The sequence below is a fragment of the Pseudoliparis swirei genome, chromosome 18 (genome assembly GCF_029220125.1).
Source record: "Pseudoliparis swirei isolate HS2019 ecotype Mariana Trench chromosome 18, NWPU_hadal_v1, whole genome shotgun sequence".
NCBI classification, from domain to species: Eukaryota; Metazoa; Chordata; class Actinopteri; order Perciformes; family Liparidae; genus Pseudoliparis; species Pseudoliparis swirei.
Genome location: NC_079405.1, coordinates 3,858,966 through 3,882,042, shown reverse-complemented (window position 1 = coordinate 3,882,042; position 23,077 = coordinate 3,858,966). Strand labels below are relative to the sequence as shown.

The window sequence follows — 23,077 nt, the reverse complement described above, 5'->3', positions numbered from 1 at the left end:
ACTTAAAATAAATCAATAATAAATAAATTAAACGAGAACTCAATGGTGACAACATACCGGGGCTAAAGCTAGAGGTCCTGGTGTTATCATCGCACTTAAAACACACAGCAGAAATATTCTCTCTCTCAGCAACCGGAGGTCGCCACACAACAGACTCTTCGGTCGCAGAGTGAATCACGTACTACGAACCCCCATTCACACCTCTTCAACATGTGGACAGACCCAATCCCTCCACAGGCCGGCTGTGCCTCGTTATGGCGTCTGAGCTTTGATTGGACAATCGCTGATGTTAAGGGGAGGGGTTTAGTGAACGGCCGATTGAAAAACATCAGTTGTGTTTAGTTGTTGTTCAGCAGATATGACCACTACCGGTGAACTCATCCGTGGTCTCATTTATTCACTTTAGTGACCTGTCCAAGCTCAATATGCTGAAATACTGTAGCCGGACCCTTCAAACATCTCTGATGGTACCAGCTCCGACTGGATGAACTCTACCTGTAGACGAGAACTCTACCTGTAGACGAGAACTCTACCTGTAGACGAGAACTCTACGAACTCTACCTGTAGACGAGAACTCTACCTCTAGACGAGAACTCTACGAACTCTACCTGTAGACGAGAACTCTACCTCTAGACGAGAACTCTACGAACTCTACCTGTAGACGAGAACTCTACCTCTAGACGAGAACTCTACCTGTAGACGAGAACTCTACCTGTAGACGAGAACTCTACCTGTAGACGAGAACTCTACCTCTAGACGAGAACTCTACGAACTCTACCTGTAGACGAGAACTCTACGAACTCTACCTGTAGACGAGAACTCTACCTCTAGACCTGAACTATACCTGTAGACGTGAACTTGACCTCTAGGCGTGAACTCTACCTGTAGACGTGAACTCTACCTCTAGACGTGAACTCTACCTGTAGACGAGAACTCTACGAACTCTACCTGTAGACGAGAACTCCACCTCTAGACGAGAACTCTACCTGTAGACGTGAACTCTACCTCTAGGCGTGAACTCTACGAACTCTACCTGTAGACGTGACCTTTACCTGTAGACCTGAACTCTACCTCTAGACGTGAACTCTACCTCTAGACATGAACTCTACAGGTAGACCTGAACTCTACCTCTAGACCTGAACTATACCTCTAGACATGAACTCTACAGGTAGACCTGAACTCTACCTCGAGACGTGAACTCTACCTCTAGACCTGAACTATACAGGTAGACCTGAACTCTACCTCTAGACCTGAACTATACCTCTAGACGTGACCTCTACCTCTAGACCTGAACTCTACCTCTAGACGTGACCTCTACCTCTAGACGTGAACTCTACCTCTAGACATGAACTCTACAGGTAGACCTGAACTCTACCTCTAGACCTGAACTCTACCTCTAGACCTGAACTATACCTCTAGACATGAACTCTACAGGTAGACCTGAACTCTACCTCGAGACGTGAACTCTACCTCTAGACCTGAACTATACAGGTAGACCTGAACTCTACCTCTAGACCTGAACTCTACCTCTAGACCTGAACTATACCTGTAGACGTGACCTTTACCTGTAGACGTGAACTCTACCTCTAGACATGAACTCTACAGGTAGACCTGAACTCTATCTCTAGACCTGAACTCTACCTCTAGACCTGAACTCTACCTCTAGACGTGAACTCTACCTGTAGACGAGAACTCTACGAACTCTACCTGTAGACGAGAACTCTACCTGTAGACGTGAACTCTACCTCTAGGCGTGAACTCTACGAACTCTACCTCTAGGCGTGAACTCTACGAACTCTACCTGTAGACGTGACCTTTACCTGTAGACGTGACCTCTACCTCTAGACCTGAACTCTACCTCTAGACGTGACCTCTACCTCTAGACCTGAACTCTACCTCTAGACCTGAACTCTACCTCTAGACCTGAACTATACCTCTAGACATGAACTCTACAGGTAGACCTGAACTCTACCTCGAGACGTGAACTCTACCTCTAGACCTGAACTATACAGGTAGACCTGAACTCTACCTCTAGACCTGAACTCTACCTCTAGACCTGAACTCTACCTCTAGACCTGAACTATACCTGTAGACATGAACTCTACAGGTAGACCTGAACTCTACCTCGAGACGTGAACTCTACCTGTAGACGTGACCTTTACCTGTAGATGTGACCTCTACCTCTAGACCTGAACTCTACCTCTAGACCTGAACTCTACCTCTAGACCTGAACTATACCTCTAGACATGAACTCTACAGGTAGACCTGAACTCTACCTCGAGACGTGAACTCTACCTCTAGACCTGAACTATACAGGTAGACCTGAACTCTACCTCTAGACCTGAACTCTACCTCTAGACCTGAACTATACCTGTAGACGTGACCTTTACCTGTAGACGTGAACTCTACCTCTAGACATGAACTCTACAGGTAGACCTGAACTATACAGGTAGACCTGAACTCTACCTCTAGACCTGAACTATACAGGTAGACCTGAACTCTACCTCTAGACGTGAACTCTACAGGTAGACCTGAACACTACCTCGAGACGTGAACTCTACCTCTAGACGTGAACTCTACCTCTAGACGTGAACTCTACCTGTAGGTGGAGACTGTCGTGTGACAGGAGAAACTTCAAACCAACACCAGCCGACCCAAAAAAACGTGCACATATTTCCAATCTGCACAGTTCAAACAGTAGAGTAGAAATATTCAGAATCTGACACGATGGTAGTCGTCTTTCTTTTGCAGTACACACACACTTCACACGTTTAAGTGTACTCGTATGAGGACCTTCAGGGCGAGTGGGCTCGGCTTCGTCTCGCGTCTTACTTTTCTTGACCTTCTTCACTTCGTCGTGCTCGCTGGCGCTCAGCAGAGTGAAGATGATGCCGGTTTGAGAGTTGAGGCCGACGGCCGACACCACCATTCTGCCCGATCCCTCCATGACATGGGTCCCTGGGGAGAGGTTCAAGAGACACGAGTCACAACCGGATCTTTGTCCTTCGCCTCACGACTTGCGTGGAGGCGCATCATCTTTTCTACAGCTGCATATTTCAAAACTTAATACAAAAAAGAAGACAATTCGTTTAGTTCTTTAGTATCGCAATTTTCTGATATTAAATTGTGGAGTTCCAAGGATCCATCTTGGGGCCACTACTTTTTAATCTCATAGTGTGTTACCTCTGTCTAGGTCATGACGCAGCTTTCTATGTTGATTCTAGGTGGATTTTGCACTTATATCAAACGTAATAACAGGTTAAATATATTTAGAATCATCAGTGCTTGTCCATGTCACGCAGGCACTCACCGCACAGCAGCATGGGGTCCTTCTCCATAGACTTTCGGACTTGATCGGATTCTCCAGTGAGAGAGCTCTCGTCAATCTTCAGGTCGTTGCCTTGGATCAGGATCCCGTCAGCAGGCAGCAGGTCTCCTGCAGGCGCAGAGGTCAAAGGGTGCATTTCATTCATCAGCCACAGGGGAAACACGTGCTCGGGCTTTTCTGCAGTCCTCTCACCCTCTGATGGAGGCTGAGCCCCCAACGCTAGAAACAGACTTATGGTTGATGAGGAGTATTATAGATCCAGGAAAGGTCAGGCTTCAGACCAAAGTTGAACAAAAAGACAAATGAGGTCACACATTTCCTTTTTAGCTTAAATCAAGATTCTTTCCTCCCTCTTGAAAAGGTAACTATAATACATCACAACCCTGTCGATATACTTTAGTTTCAGTCAGGTGTCGGTGGTCTCGTACCGTATTTGATCTGAGCGATGTCTCCCACCACCAGCTCGGCCACGGGGATCTGGATGACCTGGCCTTTGCGGATGACGGTAAACTTTTGCTCTTGCTCGATCCGACTCTGCAGCCCGCGGAACTGCTTCTCCTTGGACCAGTCGTTGAAGGCCGTCACCAGGACGACGATGATGACCGAGAACAGGATGGCGGCGCCCTCGATCCAGCCGGCCTGGGCCTCGCCCTCGTCCTCGATGCCACTGGCGGCCTCGCCGCATTCTGAGAGATAAATCATCAAATCAATATGTGCTCAGGACAAACAGACTGAGCGGCTTTGTCAAATTAAAGATGCTCAACTAACAGTAGTCGTAGTGAGAGAAACAAACACAATGCACAAATGTTTTTACGCCGTCTTAAACTTTTCTATTTTCAATTCCTCCTAATTATTACAATTTGTTGGCAAGACATTCAAGACAATATTTATCTCTTTTATGTTGGTTCTTGAACATGGAAAACAGGCACAGGTCAAAATATAATAAGGATAGGTAAATAGAAAAAATATATATTTATAAATATATATTCATTTAATATGTATGTATTTATTTAAGAATGGATTGAGTAAATAAAATAGAAAAAATAATGAATAAATAAATGTAATAATAATAATAAATTGAATGAATATATATATATACTGTATATATATTAATTGAATATGTATTTATTGATTTAAGAAAAAACTAAAGAGAAAAAAACTAAGAAAAAAAAGGTGAAAAATGTAATAAAAGTTTATGCAAATAATATATAAAAAATATCCTACACACAAAGAAATCAAGTAAAATACAAAATAAGAATAATAGATTGCAAGAAATTATATTTATTATTTCCCCAACGTGGATATCTAATTAGTTTGTCGATAATGTTATTGACCTAACAGTGAACTAATTTAAATAAATAGAGTATTAAAACACTGGGATCCGCTTTTAATATTAGAATATCAACATCCGCCATGTTACTTAAGTCTACACATTATAACATAAAAGCATCTCCGGTCGTGTCTTTTAGTTCGGACTGTACCGACCTTCACTGTCGCCCCCTGGTGGATGGTAGAAGGACAGGCCCAGCGAGATGATGGCGGCGATTTCCAGAATAATGAGCGTGACGTCCTGCAGCGCCTCCCACACCAGCTGCAGGAACGTCTTGGACTTCTTGGGGGGGATGAAGTTCTTTCCAAACGCCACGTGACGTTTCTCCAAATCCACAGGGTTACCGGACAGACCTGTAGACGGGAACGCCACACGTTAACGAATCACGTCGATGTGGAAAACTAAACGACAACAATGCAATAAATTCAATGTAGAAATGACCAACAAGTACAAAATCCTCGGATTCATTAATTAAATGTGTGATTTCTCTCCAATATCTCATGATTCTTTACGTTTGTGGTTCAATCTGCATCCAGCGAGCGTGATTGGCTGCAGCCGAGAAGGCCGAGTGTGCTCTTGTAGTTAGGAAAAGAACTCACACACTTCCATAAACAGTAGTTTTGCAACATGACCTACTTTTGTTGCCACGAACGACCGCAGTATTTCCATACGCAGTATTTATTTGGGCGGATCACCAACGCAGATTAGTTCCAGCCAAAGAAATGATGCATTTTCTTATTCACTATTCCCTCCTTTTCTTTTCTGGAGATAAAAAAATGAAATGCACTAAAAAAAGGGTCAGGCAAATGGTGCGTTTAGGTGCAGCCACACGGATGGGAGAAACGAGGATTTCCACTGATCCCCGTGTGTCCAGAGTGGCTCCATTTTAGAGGCTTGAAAAGATAAAATGACTTAATTTCATAAGAAAGAAAATAATATTTGTTTTAAAAGCCTGAAACTAAAACTACAGCTTTACTTTTTATATATATGGATGAAATTTAAATCAACAAGAGAACAATAAAAGTAGAATAAGTATGTTGAAAGAAATGAAATGGAGCATGCACTGCAGTGTTCTGACGTCTCCGACTAGCCAACGCGTGCGTCTGCGTTCCTCGTTCACAACCAGCTGCTCTCTGAAGACACGACCTCCTCTGGGAGTCGTCGATTCCAGAGCTGCGACTCACGGCCGGCCGCTCGCTCTCCAGAGAGACAACGACAACGACAGGATCTCCGTCGACCCGGATGCTCTCGAAGGGAGCAGGAGGGCTTCCGTTTCATTATTATTATTATTATTATTACCGTCGCATTGAAAATGAGGAAGGTTATGTTTTGATCGCTGTGTATTTATTTATTTATTTATTTGTATGCGTGTTCCTCGCATAACTCAAAAAGTATTAAACCGAATCGCATGAAATTTGGTGGGATGATTGGTTATTATCCGGGGACCATTTGATTAGATGTTGGGATCGATCGGGTCAAAGGTCAAGGTCATGAAAAGGTCAACATCTTCTTTTTACCATAGCGCGGTCAATTTTTATCCAATTGGCATGCAACTAATGCCAAAATGTTCATAATTCAATGCCCAATCTTGTGATATGTGAAGGTATGCGCTCTACCGAGTGCCCGTTCAAGTTATTATTATTATTATTATTATTATTATTAATAAAACTGAAAACCCTAACCCTCCAACCCCATTTGCTGTTTCTTTATTATCAATTAATAAATTCTCAACAGGTCATCTTCCCTCTCCTGATGGCGCTCGGTGCTCTAAAGCTCACCGTGGGGCCCTGCAGCGTCTTCAGGGACCAGAACTCGTTTCAGAGATTATTTGTTCTTCCTTATTCAATAAATGTGGTGTTTTTTGGACGTGTGTAACTTCTCCAGAGTGGGCGGCAACACGCTGTGGAGTCTTGGTGGGATTGGGGAGGTGTGCAGTGGAACGTGATGTGAATGTCAACGGGGAGAACGCCACGTCTCTGCCTTCTCGAGCTTTAATAATGGACGACGCTCATTCCTTCCTTCTCTCCCTCGCTCCAGCACGACCTCCTCCTCTTCCTCAATAATCCGTCTTTCTTTCCTTTGGACGCAAATAATACTTCATAGATTTCTGCCATTTTTTATATTTCTTTCTTTCTGAATTAAAAGAATCCTTTTTCCTGAAAGCCAAGAGACACGGAAGGGAGGATATAAAATGAGAGAAGTGGAAGTGAGGACACGAGGGCATCGGCTGGTCTCAGGTCAGGTGTTGCGATTGCCAGATGAGATGAAATAATGAGGATGTGAGGTGGCGGTGGTGTGACACGAGGATATTTAATTGAGGCGGCCATCTTTGGCGACATCATCGTGTAATCTGGCACGAGAGACGGAAATAGAAGCGTTTAATCGTCAGCGTTTACCCGGCGCCACGGACAAGTGGACCTGAATCAACGTGTGTGAAGCGGCGGCGCAGAGATGCTAAAAATACACCGGGCTGTCGGAGGCATCGGCGGCCATCTTTTCTACACGCGGTGAGTTCAAAGTGGCGTTTGATCGTTCTGGTCGGCGCTGAACGCTCCAAAGAGAGAAGACAGAGAACCTTCAGAAGGGGTTTTTAGGATATTGTTTTGTGTATTCTTCCTCTCCTCTCTGGTTACCTTCGCATTGAAAATGCAGAAGGTTACGTTTTGATCGCCGTGTATTTATTTATTTGTATGCGTGTTCCTCGCATAACTCAAAAAGTATTAAACCGAATCACATGAAATGTGGTGGGATGATTGGTTATTATCCGGGGACCATTTGATTAGATTTTGGGATCAATCGGGTCAAAGGTCAAGGTCACGAAAAGGTCAAAATCTTCTTTTTACCATAGCGCGGTCAATTTGTATCCAATTGGCATGCAACTAATGCAACATGTTCATAATTCAATGCCCAATGGTGTGCTATGCGAAGGTATGCGCTCTACCGAGTGCCCGTTCTAGTTTTATGCTGCGGTGGCGGCGCCGCGGTGTCATCCGGCTCGTTTGTGGCCGTCCCCGCGTGGATGCAGATTAAAGCTCCTCGGCGGTGGCGTCGCCCGTCACGGACGTTTATGAACTGGACTTCATCGGTCCAGAAACACGAGGCCCGCGGCCGCGCGCGGCTTTTATCGTCTTTCACCACACGGACCGACGACACCGCGAGCGGCGGAGATTAATGGCCGCCGTCATCGTTCTGAATGTTTGATGTCCGCCGGCGGAGGACCGTTCCCTCGCTCCTCCTCCGCCTCCCAGATTGCTTTATTTTCTCGGAGCTTCATCCGTCGTCTTCGTGGTTTTCTATCACTCAGCAGCGAAGAGATAAAACACGACGGAGCCACAGCTGGACAGACGAGTGAGGCCGACGTCTGTCCAGCTGATCAATCTGATCGGATCAATCTGATCTGATCAATCTGATCGTCTTCAAGGGCCAAAGCCCAAAGTCTCAGCTGCGGATGTGGGCGGCGAGGTAATGGACACGTTCTGCTGCAAGTCACGCAAAGAGAAGATGGAGATGATTCAAACTCCGGCACAAAGAGAGCAACACAGATTGCACGTATCAGCGGTGAGCGGGACTGTCTGTCGATCGGGGGGGCGGCGGTGTGATCCCCGCCCTCGTCGATGTGCCCTTGAGCAAGACGCTTAACCCTCGCTCCCCGCAGCCGTGTCTCCGCTGTGCGAACGTGACGGGATTGAAAGTCTCTTTGGATCAAAGCGTCTTCTGAACGGCGCCACGGGAAACATATTCGGAGGCTTTATGGGTCCAAGTCACAAACTGGGATCAGTCCAATTCACACGGGGAAAAAAGGAATTCATAATCAATCTGAAACTGGAGAGTACAAATATTTAAAAGAATTTAAATCATATTTATCCAATTAAATCTGCACAGTTGTGTGGCAGCCGTCCTCTGAGTTCACACAGCAGCGGGTGGATGTTACTGGATCAACACATCCCAACAGAACTATTCTCTTAATTACTCCTCGAAATAAAATGTTCTGCACTGATTATTTCCTGCATCACTCGACAGCTCCTCTGATTTCTTTCCTTCTTCCTGACATCTAAAAGCTCTTTTTAAAAAGACATCAAGATAACTGGCGTGATAGCGTGCAATGGTGTGCTGGGACACACACACACACACACACACTTTAGCCTTCCAGCATCACATTTTCAAACAAATAACGTTGTTGAAAAACACAAACAAGCGCCCAGCTGTACTTCCAAAATCCCCAAAGACTGACTCTCCCATCTGGATGCGCGTGTTTACCGTTATGTGAACCACGAGCCAAAAATAAAAACACATTATTTTTGTTATGAATAATATTGGAAAGCCTTCCAGTGGATGCTCGACCGAAGGAAATAAAAGGATTACGCCCGAGCTCCAGACGATACATTCAGACTTCCTCAGGATGAGTCCTGAAGTCCATCAAAGATCTCGAGACGTTTAAAACAAAAAGAAGGAAATCGCCAAAACCCCATTTCCTCTGGGTTATCGGGCCTGACGGATTACTGCGGCGAGCTCGGCCTGCAGGCGGACTTCCGCTTGTCGCTCAGTGGGAACACATTTACCCAGACGACCTCAGACCGTCGGTCGCAAAGTCTGAAACACCCAAAAGAGCCCGGGCCTCTGGTGACGTCATCATCATCATCATCATCAAAGCCCGGTCCACGGTGGAGTCTGAGGGTAAATGGTCTGAACCCGATGGCGAGCGCCGAGAACCCCGGGGCAGGGAGGGCCGATGTTCCCCCCCGAAGGTCGCAGAGAGAGACCAGCTCAAGGTGCCCGGTACCAACTTCTACATTCCTTATAATCATAAAAAGCAGTGAGATTAGTAATGGAAGTGGCAAAGTTGTGAAAGAACATGAGATTGGGGGGAAACACTCGGAGCGACGCCCACGTCCTGAGCTCCAGAAATCCTCCTCAGGCCATGAAACCGTTTACACAACAATGTACGGGTATGAGAGATGTTGTGCTTCTCAGCCCTGAACTGACGAGCCTCTCGCCGCAAAGCCAGCTGCCTGGAGAAGAGCATTTCAGAGCGACTCCAGATGAAATATCATATTTTGGTCGAGAGAGAGAGAGAGAGAGAGAGAGAGAGAAGATCGTTGCATGTCTTGCTCTCTTTCTCCCATTCGCTGATCACTGAGAGGAGCTTTCTACTTGAACTGGCAGAGATGACCTGAGGCAGTGTGTGTGTGTGTGTGTGTGTGTGTGTGTGTGTGTGTGTGTGTGTGTGTGTGTGTGTGTGTGTGTGACACAGGGAATGCGACTCGGGTCACGCAGCTCTCAGATTGGTGGCTGACTTCTTACACCACGGAGACACGCCAGCAGGCCGAGAGCCTCTGAACCTACGTACACTGTGTGTGTCTGTGTGTGTGTGAGTGTGTGTGTCTGTGTGTGTGTGTGTGTGTGTGTGTGTGTGTGTGTGTGTGTGTGTGTGTGTGTGTGATGACTCTCTCAGTACATGCTCCTTTTTATGGAAATGGAACTGAAACTTCATATGTCAGGAGAAGAGAGAGAGAGAGAGAGAGAGAGATTTTTTGTTGTTGATTTTTTTTAAACACTTTATTCACATTTTTTTAGCCTTTACACAGATTCTTTAAAATAAAGTGCTTTTAAAAAATCAGGTTGTTTAAAATAAAAACCAAAACAATAAAAAATAAAACATGTTTTACCTAATAAACATTTGTAAACACCAGCTGCTCCTCCACCACAGAACAAACAATACCATTAAAACAGAGAGAGAGAGACAGAGAGAGAGGGAGAGAGAGAGAGAGGGAGAGAGAGAGAGGAGAGAGAGACAGAGCGAGAGAGAGAGAGAGAGGAGAGAGAGAGAGAGGAGAGAGAGGGAGGAGAGACAGAGAGAGAGAGAGGAGGGAGAGAGACAGAGAGAGAGAGGAGAGACAGAGAGAGAGAGAGGAGAGAGACAGAGAGAGAGAGGAGAGAGAGAGAGAGAGAGGAGAGAGAGAGGGAGAGACACACAACTGGCTGTGTCTGTGTTTGACAGGACACGGTTCATAAAGTCAGGATATATCTGGCGCTCCAATCTGATGAATAAATGCACGTTTTTTGAATGTTTAAACTGATCTTCATGTTGTTATTTAACCTTTTCTGAAGGCGGCAAATCAATACATTTTATTTGATGATTAAAGATTTCCCCCCTCGAATTATATTCTGTATTATTTTCCCATGAAGGTTTCAATGCATCCGATAACAAATATACGTTTACGTATCAACGTCCTTTCAAAGCAGTCAGAGACTTTGCGTCCGTCGTGTTTCCCTCTCTGTGACGTCACAGAGACGAAGAGAAGAGCGTTTAGTTGTCCGGGCCGAGCGTCTCTTTGTCGCCCGGGTCTCGTTTCAATAAAGTTGTTTGCGTCTGCGTCGGCCGACGGGAGGAAGCACACGTTCCATAAAATGAAGAACGGGACGATCGATGACCTCCAAAGAGGCAGCGGGCGGATTCATCGATACTCATCAACCAGCAGGGAGGGCCCGACGTGTGCGCGTGTGTGTGTGTGTGCGTGTGTGTGTGTGCGTGTGTGTGTGTGCGTGTGTGTGTGTTTTAGGATGTGTGTGTAGAATGAAAGTCGGCGGCTGACGTTAGAGGCTGAACGTTAGAGGAAACGAGTGATTCCCAGAGAACAGAGTTCTGGTTCAGGATCAGGGTGAATTTAACGCGTGAAGACGCTCCGTCGGCTCGGCCGTGACACCGCCGGCGTTGTTGTTCAAGATTCAAGATTCAAGATGTTTTATTTGTCACATACACACACAGGGTGTGCAGTGAAATGAAAGTGGCAATGCTCAGCAGGAATGTGCAAGGGCAACAAGTACACACTATTTACAAATAAAAAACAACACAATATTTACAGTAAGTGTGTGTGTGTGTGTGTGTGTGTGTGTGTGCCTAAGAGGGGCAGTTGTGTGGGTCTATGTGGGGGTCCTGGTGAGGTCGGAGTTCACAATCCTGATGGCCTGAGGAAAGAAACTCCGTCTCAGTCTCTCTGTTCTTGCAGCGTGACTACGGAGGCGCCTGCCTGACCGCAGCAGCTGAAACAGTCTGTTGTTGGGGTGGTGAGGATCCTTCATGATCCTGCCGGCTCTGGTTCTGCACCTCCTGGTGTACAAGTCCTGCAGGGTGGGAGTGTAGTTCCAATAGTGCGCTCAGCCGAACGCACTACTCTCTGCAGAGCCTTCCTGTCCTGAGCGGAGCAGTTGCCAAACCAGGCTGTGATGCTTCCTGTCAGGACGCTCTCTACAGCTCCAGAGTAGAAGGACTGAGGGATCCTCTGGGAAACTTTAAATTTCCTCAGCTGCCTGAGGTGGTAGAGGCGCTGCCTTGCCTTTCTCACCAGAGTGTCTGTGTTTGTTGACCATGTCAGATCCTCGGTGATGTGGACTCCCAGGTATTTATACCCGCTCACCCTCTCCACAGTAGTCCTGTTAATCCCCAGTGGTGAGTACGTCCTCTGTTGTTGTACCTTCCTAAAGTCCACAATCAGCTCCTTAGTTTTGGTGACATTCATGATGAGGCTGTTGTCCTGGCACCAGAGTGACAGATCAGCAACTTCCTCCAGGTAGGCCTTCTCGTCGTTGTCGGAGATCAGGCCCACCACCACTGTGTCATCCGCAAACTTGATGATGGTATTGAGTTGAACCTGGCCACACAGTCATGTGTGTACAGGAGTACAGTAGGGGCTGAGGACGCAACCCTGGGGGATCCTGTGTTCAGGGTGAGGATTTGGAGGTGTGTCTGCCCACCCTGACCACCTGTGGCCTGGCGGTCAGGAAGTCCAGGATCCAAGCACACAGGGGTGTTCAGTCCCAGCTCAATCAGCTTGCCGCCAGTCTGGAGGGACTATGGTGTTGAAAGCTGAACTATAATCAATGAACAGTAGTCTCACATAGGCCCCCCTCTGGCTGTCCAGATGAGAGAGTGTGGTGTGCAGTACCTGGGAGACAGCATCATCCGTGGATCTGTTTGGGCGATAAGCAAACTGCAGCGGGTCCATGGAGGAAGGGAGGAAGGCGCAGATGTAGTCCTTTATCAGCCTCTCAGCATTTCATGACCACCGAGGTGAGGGCCACCGGTCGGTAGTCATTCATACATGCTGGAGAAGCATTCTTGGGCACAGGGACAATAGTGGATCTCTTGAAGCAGGCGGGGACCACGGACTCAGCCAGGAGAGGTTGAATATTGTGGTGAACACTGGAGCTAGCTGGTTAGCACAGGTCTTCAGTACTCGCCCAGATATGCCATCTGGACCTGCAGCTTTCCTGGTGTTCACCCTCAACAGAGCCCTCCTCACACTGTGCTCGGTCACAGAGTGTGTGTTCATCCCCAGCGGTAGAACTCACCTCGCTACGCTTAACGGTGTTGTTGTTAGCCGGCGAGCTAGCGCTGTTGTTGCTAGCCTCAAACCGTGCATAAAATGAGTTCAGGTCGTCCGCTAGGGATGCGTCGGCACTCACCATTGCGCGGGGTCTGCTCTGGTAGTTTGTGATAGTCCGTAGCCCCTGCCATAGGCGCCTGGTGTCGCGCTGCTCCATCTGTGATTCCACTCTGTCTCGGTACCTTCTTTTGGCTTCCTTCACCGCCCTCCTCAGTCCATAGACCGCTGCCTTGTACTCGTCCATGTTGCCGGATACAAGACCGGAGTTATAGGCAGCAGTACGGGCGTTCACAGCTTCACGGATGGATCTATCAACCCACGGCTTTTGATTAGGAAAGACCCTAACTTTTACCGTGGGGACGATGGTGTCCGTTAGCGTTGCTATGAGGCTCATTGCTACTTCCGCAAACTCGCTGACGTCACTGGAACTGGATTGGATCATGTCCCATGTTTGTTGTTGTTTGTTGTTGTTTGTCAGACTTCATATGACTCTCGTGCAACGCCTCCATTTCTGCGCCGATCGCGTCGAGCCGGTGAACCACGGGGTGCTTTTATTGTGAAATGCCCCCCCCCCGCTCTGTAAACAGATGCACCGCTTACGTGACGCCTGGGGTGTTTGCTGCCCCCGGTGGCCTCCGGCGGTATATCCAACACTAACCTATAAATCACTTAAGTGCTGCGCCGATAGAAATGAATGGAAATTTAGAAAATTTGTTTACGGGTCGTGGTTTACGCTTCGGCTTGTGACAACGAACTAACCCCGATGACGTCACCGTGACGTCATCGGGGTTAGTTCGAGCTCGAGCGTCGAGGCGACGCGTTTTAAGCCCGAAGCCTGCGTCGCAGACGTGAGGTGGCCATGAACGGCCTGATGGGAAATGAAGGACCCTCCCATCCGCCCAACGCTCTCAGCATCTCTGTCGTTTACTGAAACAGCCAGACACGGTGTGTGTGTGTGTGTGCCTTCAACCTTACATTTAGCCCCGCCCCCCCCCCCCCCCCCATGCTGTGAAAATAAAATTACAGTTTCTTCATTAACGTGCATGGAGGACACGACTACAGCTGTCCTCTGATTACTAAATGGAGCAGAGCAATGATCTATGGAGCCATTAGGGGGACGGGCTGGAACGAATCTCAATCCTGGAATGGACCGATGGCTGCAAACACACACATAGACACACACACACACAAACACACACACACACACACACAAGGAATAACAAACAGCGGTGTGTCGGCCATTTTCCGGCATCACATGAAGCTCTGAAGGAAATCCGAACAGATCCTTAATTTCCACAAAGAAAGGAGTGTTTGTTTGTATTATTATGACACACACACACACACACACACACACACACTTGGCGTGTCGGAGGCGTCTCACCTTCTATGGGGGACGTTTTCAGGCGGCGGCAGATGCCCTGCACGTCTCCGTGCACTTCCTGTATCTTGCTGACGGCCTCGCCGCTGCGCAGCTCCATCAGCTCCCTCAGGTCCATCACGGTCACCCCAAAGTCCCCGTCATGGTTGCCCTCGGCAACGGAGTTCCCCGGTGGGTGGTCCGCCGTGTTGTTGGCCATCGTGTTGGCAGCAGCAGTGTCGTTAGCGTTGCTTTTTTTTTCTTCTTCCTGTAGTTTTTATTCCTCCGAGCGTCTTTTAAAAAAGTGTATTTTGTATCTAAGCGTTAAGGCTGGGCCGTCAGCTCGCGGGAATTGTGGGTAGTGTAGTTCTCACAGAAGACTCCTGACCCGGACGTGCATGCTCCTCTCGGGTTACCACGGAAACAGGGGAGTCAACATGTTCTGGTCTCTGCGGAGGAAACAAACAGAAGAAACACAGATTATAAGGAAGCAGATGCAGGAAGCGGGCTGAATGTCACCGGCACTAATTGATGTCAGAGACACTAATTGGGCCAATTAGAGGAGAGCTTCTCGTGGCGGGGTATTTAAGGAGTCCGTTAGATTGTGAACGGATTATCGGTCGGCGCCGCTCCCCGAGACGCACGATCGGTCGGTACATATCTGCTGCCCTCCGTGACCCGTCTGCTCCGAGGTGATGACTCAGATTTGGAATATAGAAGAGATATTCTTCACGACGAATTAGCAGAAAATAAAACGATGCATCGATTTCAATCTGCTAACTTCAAGTTTGAAAAGCCAGAAACCGTCATTGACGTGAGGAGTCACACTGGTTAGTACAAGGAGTCAAATAAGACAAGAACACAAGAGAAAAGGGAAATAAGAAGTCACTAAAAATAAAAATGCCGCCTTCCGGATATATTTAATGGCAATCAGGTCAGTAGCTTTACTGTGATTACTGTGTGTGTGTGTGTGTGTGTGTGTGTCATTCCAACCCATCACCACAGATTATGGAAGTGCACTTCAAAGGCCGTCCTCCATTTTACACTATTTAGCATTCCGTCATGGACACACACAGGCACTGTGTGTACAAACACACACACACACACACACACACACACAGCCTACCCTTAGGAACCAAAACCGGATCAGGAACCAGAGTCAGGACTCATTACCTCCTCATTAAGTAGACGTGACGTAAATCCGGGAAAAACTGCCACAAGGAGTCCAGTTTGTTAACCTCTGACTGTGTGTGTATGTGTGTGTGTGTGTGTGTGTGTGTGCGTGTATGTGTGTGTGTGTGTTCACTAATTATCCGCCTGTTCATCGACCTGAAGCCGAGTCATTAAAACCACGAGACGGAGAAACTTAATGAAATAAACATTGCACATGAATTCATGTTTGTTGAGCATTATTACACAAATAGTCGGTGATGTCATCGTATTGAAACGTGTTAATTACAGACGGCGAGGTTGTTTAATTGTACGCGCACGAGGAAAAGGACATTTTAAAAAACTAGCATATAGGTGCAGAATTCTACGTGAATAATTCAGAGTCACAGAATCGTTTATCTTGTAGTTTATAGAGTTAAGAGACGAGTTTTACATTTTTAGGATATAGAAAACTCTTTTAACTCTTCACTTCACGACATTAATATCACTTTAAGTCTCTATTCCACAACATTTTGGGGGCTAATATTTGTACTACTTTATGTTAAAACCTTTGTCCCTTTGCAGATTCAGATTTATTTATAACAAACATAATTAATAATTTATAATGCATTATTAAGTGTAGGATTTAAAGTAGTTGAAATAATCTCCACCTTTTGCAACATTTAAGTGATGAACACGTGAATGGATCAGTAACTATCGTCCAGAAATATTTAAAACATTGTACTTTTGATTTTAGTACTTAAAGAATATTTTCATTCTTGTACTTTAAATAAAGATTTTGAATGCAGGACTATTATTTATTTCTGATAAGACAAAAAAATTTAATAAACTACCGCCAGTAATGTCCTACAAAGTGCGATGCTGTATATATCTGTCAGCAGAGAGAATAAATGTGTGCAACAGGCAGGAAGTGAAGTGTGAATAGAGACGAGCTGGGAGTTTGACTCCTGCATTCTTTCTAATGTCCAGCAGGGGGCGACTCCTCCGATTCTATAGAAGTCTATGAGAAAACGACTCTTGATTTATTCCGTCAGTAAACCTCGTAAACATGAGTTTATGGTCTCAATCTCCAGTTTCAAGTCTTCTTCAACACAGCGTGATGTTCGTTTACTAAGTTATAGTCCGTTTAGGGTCAAGCACACCGTAAAGCTGGGGTATACTTAAGGGCGGGGCTACGTTGTGATTGACAGGTCGGCACCAGGAGCTGTAGACGGAATCCTCTACGTCACAGGTGTCAAACACAAGGCCCGCGGGCCAAATTCGGCCCTCCGCATTATTTTATGCGGCCCCTAACGGCTTGAAAGACACACGATCCCCTTTACTCAAAGAAATTGAAGAAAAATGTCCCGTGCTTTTATTTTGAAGGTTTACAAATTCAATGGATTTATGTTGTAATATTAGAGACATTTCCCTATGTACAATATTTCTCCACTCAAATAAACAATAATCGAATGCAAAGAGAGTTATTTAACAACATGTTCGAGGAGTTCATAAAGCGTTTCCGGCCCTTTAAGAGGGCGGCCATGATGCTGATGTGGCCCACGGTGAAAATGGGTTTGAAGCTTTAGTGTGACGTACGCGTCAGTATCCAGACCCCCTAAGAGTAGTATTTCACCGGCGCGATAATCACACCGTTTAATGCAGAGGGGTTTCTTTCTGCCGCGCTAAGCGTCGCGTGGAAACGTGATCGCCACGTTGAACTGCGGAGAATTATTATTATGATTATTATGAAAGGAAATTACACAGCGGGCATATTTTGAGTGGAGTTACTAACAATACACCTTTAGGAGTGTGTCGAGTTCTGCGCCGCCACACCCACGTCAGTCTAAAGGTTCAATGGCATTACTACCTTTACACCGGGGAGACACACCTGCTGACACACACACACACACACACACCTCCTGCCCTGCATGTGACTTAGTGTGTGTGTGTGTGTGTGTCGCTGCTATGCTTCAACAAGCAAGTGTTTGACTAACGCAGACTAATACACACACACTGATGACACACACACACACTGATGACACACACACACACAATGATGACACACACACACAGTCACTTAGCACTTTGCTCGACATGTAATATTAGATATAGCGATTGTTCTTCAGGGAAATGACTTGTAGAACGGCACAAGACGATGATGAACCGGCTGTTCCTCTGTTCCTCTGTTCATGTTTCTATGGTTTCTCATCCATAAGCGACCTGCGAGTCAACCCGGGTTTGTATTCCTGTCGAAGAAGATGTCCTGATTACAGGATTCAGGATTCATGTGCATCCTCTTCCACTTCATTTGGTTCCCTGAAAGCAGTTTGAGGATTGATTTTAAAGTGGACTCTTATTTTGAAATTATTATTATCTTTATTTAAAAAAGGGACCGTGTACAATTAAAACATGAATATCACCATTTAATGCACTGGACCAGAGTGTACCTATACAGCTAATTTGCATATGTAGTCCCTTGACAGACCATAATAAACATAAAACAATAAAAACAATAACAAACGGTGAAGGATAAGATGCACTATATGTGGTAAAAAGAACACAAAATACACACAAAGCGATGCTACAGCACATTAAAGGTAAGTAATAAAAACCATTAAAAGAAATTAATAAAAACCATTAAAAGTAAGTAATAAAAAACATTAAAAGTAATTAATAAAAACCATTAAAAGTAATTAATAAAAAACATTAAAAGTAATTAATAAAAACCATTAGAAGTAATTAATAAAAAACATTCAAAGTAAGTAATAAAAAACATTAAAAGTAAGTAATAAAAAAGTAAGTAATAAAAAACATTAAAAGTAAGTAATAAAAAACATTAAAAGTAAGTAATAAAAAAGTAAGTAATAAAAACCATTAAAAGTAAGTAATAAAAACCATTAAAAGTAAGTAATAAAAACCATTCAAAGTAAGTAATAAAAAACATTAAAAGTAAGTAATAAAAACCATTATAAGTAAGTAATACGAGACATCATAACTTTGCCCACTGAATGCAGCGCTGAGCAGCTTTCAACTGATTTTTGAGATGATTATTAAAATAAGAGATCATGTGATGCAGTGACATTCTATGGTGGGCACCAATTCTTCTTCTTTTGGGGGCATACATATTGAATACTGAATGACGCAAGATTTTTTTATTTATTTATAAATGGATATTAACGAAGGCTCGGGACGCCGTGACTTCCTGTTTACGCAGCTTTTGATTGGACGGTTGATGCACATTACTAAAATATTTAGCAGCCGAGACGTTGATCACATTTTGTTCTCGTTGGAACCGGCGAACGAGTTTCACTCCTCAAGAGAAGAGCGACCACGAGAGAGACAGGAAGTGATGTCAGGACTGTAGCCCCTTCTATATATAGACGGAGCATCTATGAGTGTGTGTGTGTGTGTGTGTGTGTGTGTGTGTGTGTGTGTGAGGGACAATGCGTCTGTTCTCTGTCCATCTTATCGGCTTGTTATTGACTCCAGATGAAATTATGCTGCCGCCACCATGTTGCCAGCCACTCAGCTTATGTGTGTGTGTGTGTGTGTTACAATAAGCCTGTCATTGTTTGTGTGTGTGTGTGTGTGTGTAGAAAGTGACCAATAAAAAGGCCCAAGCGGAACTGATTTATATGTTTGAGGGTGCAGCAGCTTTTCTTCACACAGGCTTTGCAGAAATTATTTAACATTGTGTATCTGTCCGTGTGTGTGTGTGTGTGTGTGTGTGTGCGTCTTTGTTGTTTTGCCACATGGACCAGCAGGCATCCTGTTTCATGCTGTGTTCATATCATTTGGAGATGGAAAGATTCCCATGTTTATGACTGGTGGATGTTTATTGCCGTCGGCTCTTCCCTCCATACTCTGATGCTCATGTGGAGGAAAAACAGAGACGCATTGATTTAGTTTTGTCGGTTTCCGTTTGGACAGAAAAACGTCTGATAAACACCTGAAGATGTGCACGTTTCACACTTACAGCAGAATCACGCTGACTAACAGAACACCGCCATGTTGTTGCTACGACGTGTATACAGGACTGTCTCAGAAAATTAGAATATTGTGATAAAGTTCTTTATTTTCTGTAATGCAATTAAAAAAACAAAAATGTCATGCATTCTGGATTCATTACAAATCAACTGAAATATTGCAAGCCTTTTATTCTTTTAATATTGCTGATTATGGCTTACAGCTTAAGAAAACTCTAAAATCCTATCTCATAAAATTTTAATATTTCCTCAGACCAAGTAAAAAAAAAGATTTATAACAGCTGAGTGTTTGTCAAGGCTCAGGAAACCCTTGCAGGTGTTTCGAGTTAATTAGACAATTCAAGTGATTTGTTTAATACCCTACTAGTATACTTTTTCATGATATTCTAATATTTAGAGATAGGATATTTGAGTTTTCTTAAGCTGTAAGCCATAATCAGCAATATTAAAAGAATAAAAGGCTTGCAATATTTCAGTTGATTTGTAATGAATCCAGAATGCATGACATTTTGTTTTTAATTGCATTACAGAAAATAAAGAACTTCATCACAATATTCTAATTTTCTGAGACAGTCCTGTATGTATTATAATTATAGAAATATAAATATATATAAATAACTACAAATATATAATTATAATATATATAATAAATATATATATTATATATAATAAATAAATATAAGAATAATAAATATATACAATAATAATAATAAATATATATAATAATAATAAATATATATATTATATATATATATATTTATTTTATTTATTTTGTTGAATTCTCATGAGGGCGGCATTAATAATCCAACGCTCTCTAAAGGTGACACCAGAGAGCGCCTGACAGTAAAGAACAGCGTGACCGCCGCTCTCCATTAACAACCACCGGTTGTCACGTGACTGACGGTCCTCACTTCACAGCAAAGGACTCTGGGAAGTCGTTAAAAAAAGAAAATAGTGTGTGGGCCATGATGATGTAATCGGCTTCGTCGTTATCGCTTTTAACGTGACATGATGGTCGGAGAGCAAAATAAATGCCAAATGCATTTCAGACATTTTAAAAAAAAGAGATGAGTTTTACATTTTATGTGTGACCGAGGTGAGTGTTGAAGCTGTAAACGGGGGGGGGGGGGGGGGTGTAAACCACGTGAGGCGGCGTGTCCAGAAGGCTTTCCACAGAGTTGTAAATTATACAGGCTCTTATCAAAACACTTTGCCCTCGTGAAGCTCTTCCCCCTCCCCCTCCTCCCCCTGGACCATTGCATCACGCAGTTCTAAAACTAGGACACGGGCAAACAAAAGGCCGGACACACCTCCCGCCACGTCGGAGGAAGGTCACGACTTCACGAGTCGGAGCATCCGATTGGACGCTGAAGAATAGAATATTTCACCAGCAACACTTTGGAGGCCGTGTTCACGAACTGCATCGAGACACGACCAGCGGGAGGTTTGACTCTTCATTATCTTGCATCGGAGCGTCCCCTCTGTTCAGACGCCGTTATCCTCCCTCCTCTTCCTCCTCTTCTTCTCTGCAGGCACACCTGCTCTGCATACTAAAAGCAGCAGCCTGCACCTCCCTCCTGCACACGCACAATCTCACTATGCAAACGGGCTGCTGGCCACATGGAGAGGAACTTTGGTTCTTGTTGCACCAAGCAACAGATCACACACACATTTACACACACACACACACACACACACACACACACACTCCCATTGAATCTTATCACAGACTTCCGACGGACCTTTCTACATGCAGAGCACGTCAAGCAGCCGACACTGAGCCGATGTGTGTGTGTGTGTGTGTGTTTGGTCTAGACAAGGACGTGTGTGTGTGTGTGTGTGTGTGAGAGAGTGTCGCAGCATGCCAGACAGAGTAACAAGAGAGCGAGAGAAGCCAGGAATGCAGGAGGCCACACCCATATCTGCAGTCATGTGACCAGGGTGGAAAAGAGGAAATCCCCACACTGCAGAGAACCGAGGAGGCGATGGTCTGGACCCACTGGAGCGTCTCACAGACACACACAGACACACACACACAGACACACACAGACACACACAGACACACACAGTCGATCTCGACATCGTTTCTACACACACACACGGCCGTGTGTCTCGGCTCGTGAGTCCGTGATGTCCGCTGTGTGGGTCACCCTCAGAAAGAAGCCTCTGAACGTAATTGAAGACCAAACTTCTCTCGCCGCTCTCCCAAGGTCAGAGGAAGGTGAAGTCGGTTGTTCCGAGAACTCGTCTTGGTTTTAAATGCGACTGAATCTCGGACACGTGAATAAAAAAAAAGATGGCCGCGCGTCCGTCAACGGCGACGCCGCCTCTCGATTGGCCGAATGACCTGAACGGCGGTCTGAAACCGGTCGAGCCGCCGGCGCCGCTGTTTGCTCAAGGTTCGGCGATCGACGTCTCTTCAAACGCTCTCGCTGGGAAACTTGACACGGAGGATGAACGATAACCAGCTGGATGAAAATAAAGAAATCAATCTGCTCCCGCCGACGCCACACACACACACACACACACACACACACACACTGAAGATATAGATTTACGCGCCCGAGGTTTGATCTCAGAAGAACATTTGAAGTATTATTTTTTTCTTCCATGCGTCTTGAATTCAATCATATTTGTTTTCTCTCTTTTGTGCAATCAGGGGAATATTGATCACATATTGATTTTGAATAGACTTCAATCGGCTTTTTTTGGTCGCAACAAAGTCAAGACCGCGTCACGCATTTGGATCAAGTTTATAAAAGTCAAACTAATAATTCTAAAAAGAATACGGCTTCTATCCGACGGCTGTGAAGTCACCCCAAAATTAAAAGTTCTGAAGATGATGCGCTTGACATCAAACTCCCGGACCCGCCGACGCCCGCCGACCCGCCATGTGTGCGTTCCATGAACGCATCTGTAAGTTATTCATAATTATATTGTTCATAGATGTATAATTATTATTGATGACTGCATATACAATGGCTCATGTTTGTTAAGTCCGATGGCCTCACCTGTCATGAGTCAACAGAGGGCGGAGCACAGAGATGTTGAACAGACATGTATATGTGGACAGAAATATATATTTACAGGACACGTTAGATGTGTAATGACACACACACACACACACACACACACACACACTTTGGTTTCATGTGGAAAGCTCATTCCTGGGATTCCTGACCCACCGGCTGGATGAATGGACCCACTACTGTCTATTGTACTGTGTGTGTGTGTGAGTGTGTGTGTGTGTGTGTGTGTGTTTCAGTAGCACAGTGATAAAGCCGATCTGACAAAGAGGTTTCTTGTGTCCCGTTTCCACGTTATGCCTTCACACGCTCAACGGGTGTAAATCTGAGATCTCCTCACGTTGACGCCGTGTTCAGGATGAACGGCCCCCGTCACTTCAACGTGGTCGTCTGCACTGGTCTGCATGGACGGCTCAAACGCCATGACCACACGGGCTGAACACGCCCCCCTGGAATCTGCTTCCTGGTGTCGGCGAGTGACTTCCTCACCAATCCTGTATTTCTGCCGACGCCT

The 23,077-nt window shown here is 45.3% G+C and overlaps 1 protein-coding gene across 5 annotated transcripts in view; it reads right to left on the bottom strand.

The window, feature by feature from the left end:
- LOC130207795 (plasma membrane calcium-transporting ATPase 1-like) overlaps positions 1 to 23,077 on the bottom strand; it is an 82,470-nt gene that overhangs the window by 39,504 nt on the left and 19,889 nt on the right. For all 5 annotated transcript variants that reach the window (XM_056436500.1, XM_056436501.1, XM_056436502.1 and 2 more), the window contains exons 2-6: positions 14,424 to 14,848; positions 4,814 to 5,011; positions 3,757 to 4,014; positions 3,311 to 3,436; positions 2,833 to 2,958 (exon numbers count right to left, since the gene is read on the bottom strand). In XM_056436500.1, the coding sequence (XP_056292475.1) occupies positions 2,833 to 2,958; positions 3,311 to 3,436; positions 3,757 to 4,014; positions 4,814 to 5,011; positions 14,424 to 14,619 (904 nt within the window). In that variant the 5' untranslated portion in view covers positions 14,620 to 14,848. The remainder of the gene's footprint in view (positions 1 to 2,832; positions 2,959 to 3,310; positions 3,437 to 3,756; positions 4,015 to 4,813; positions 5,012 to 14,423; positions 14,849 to 23,077) is intronic.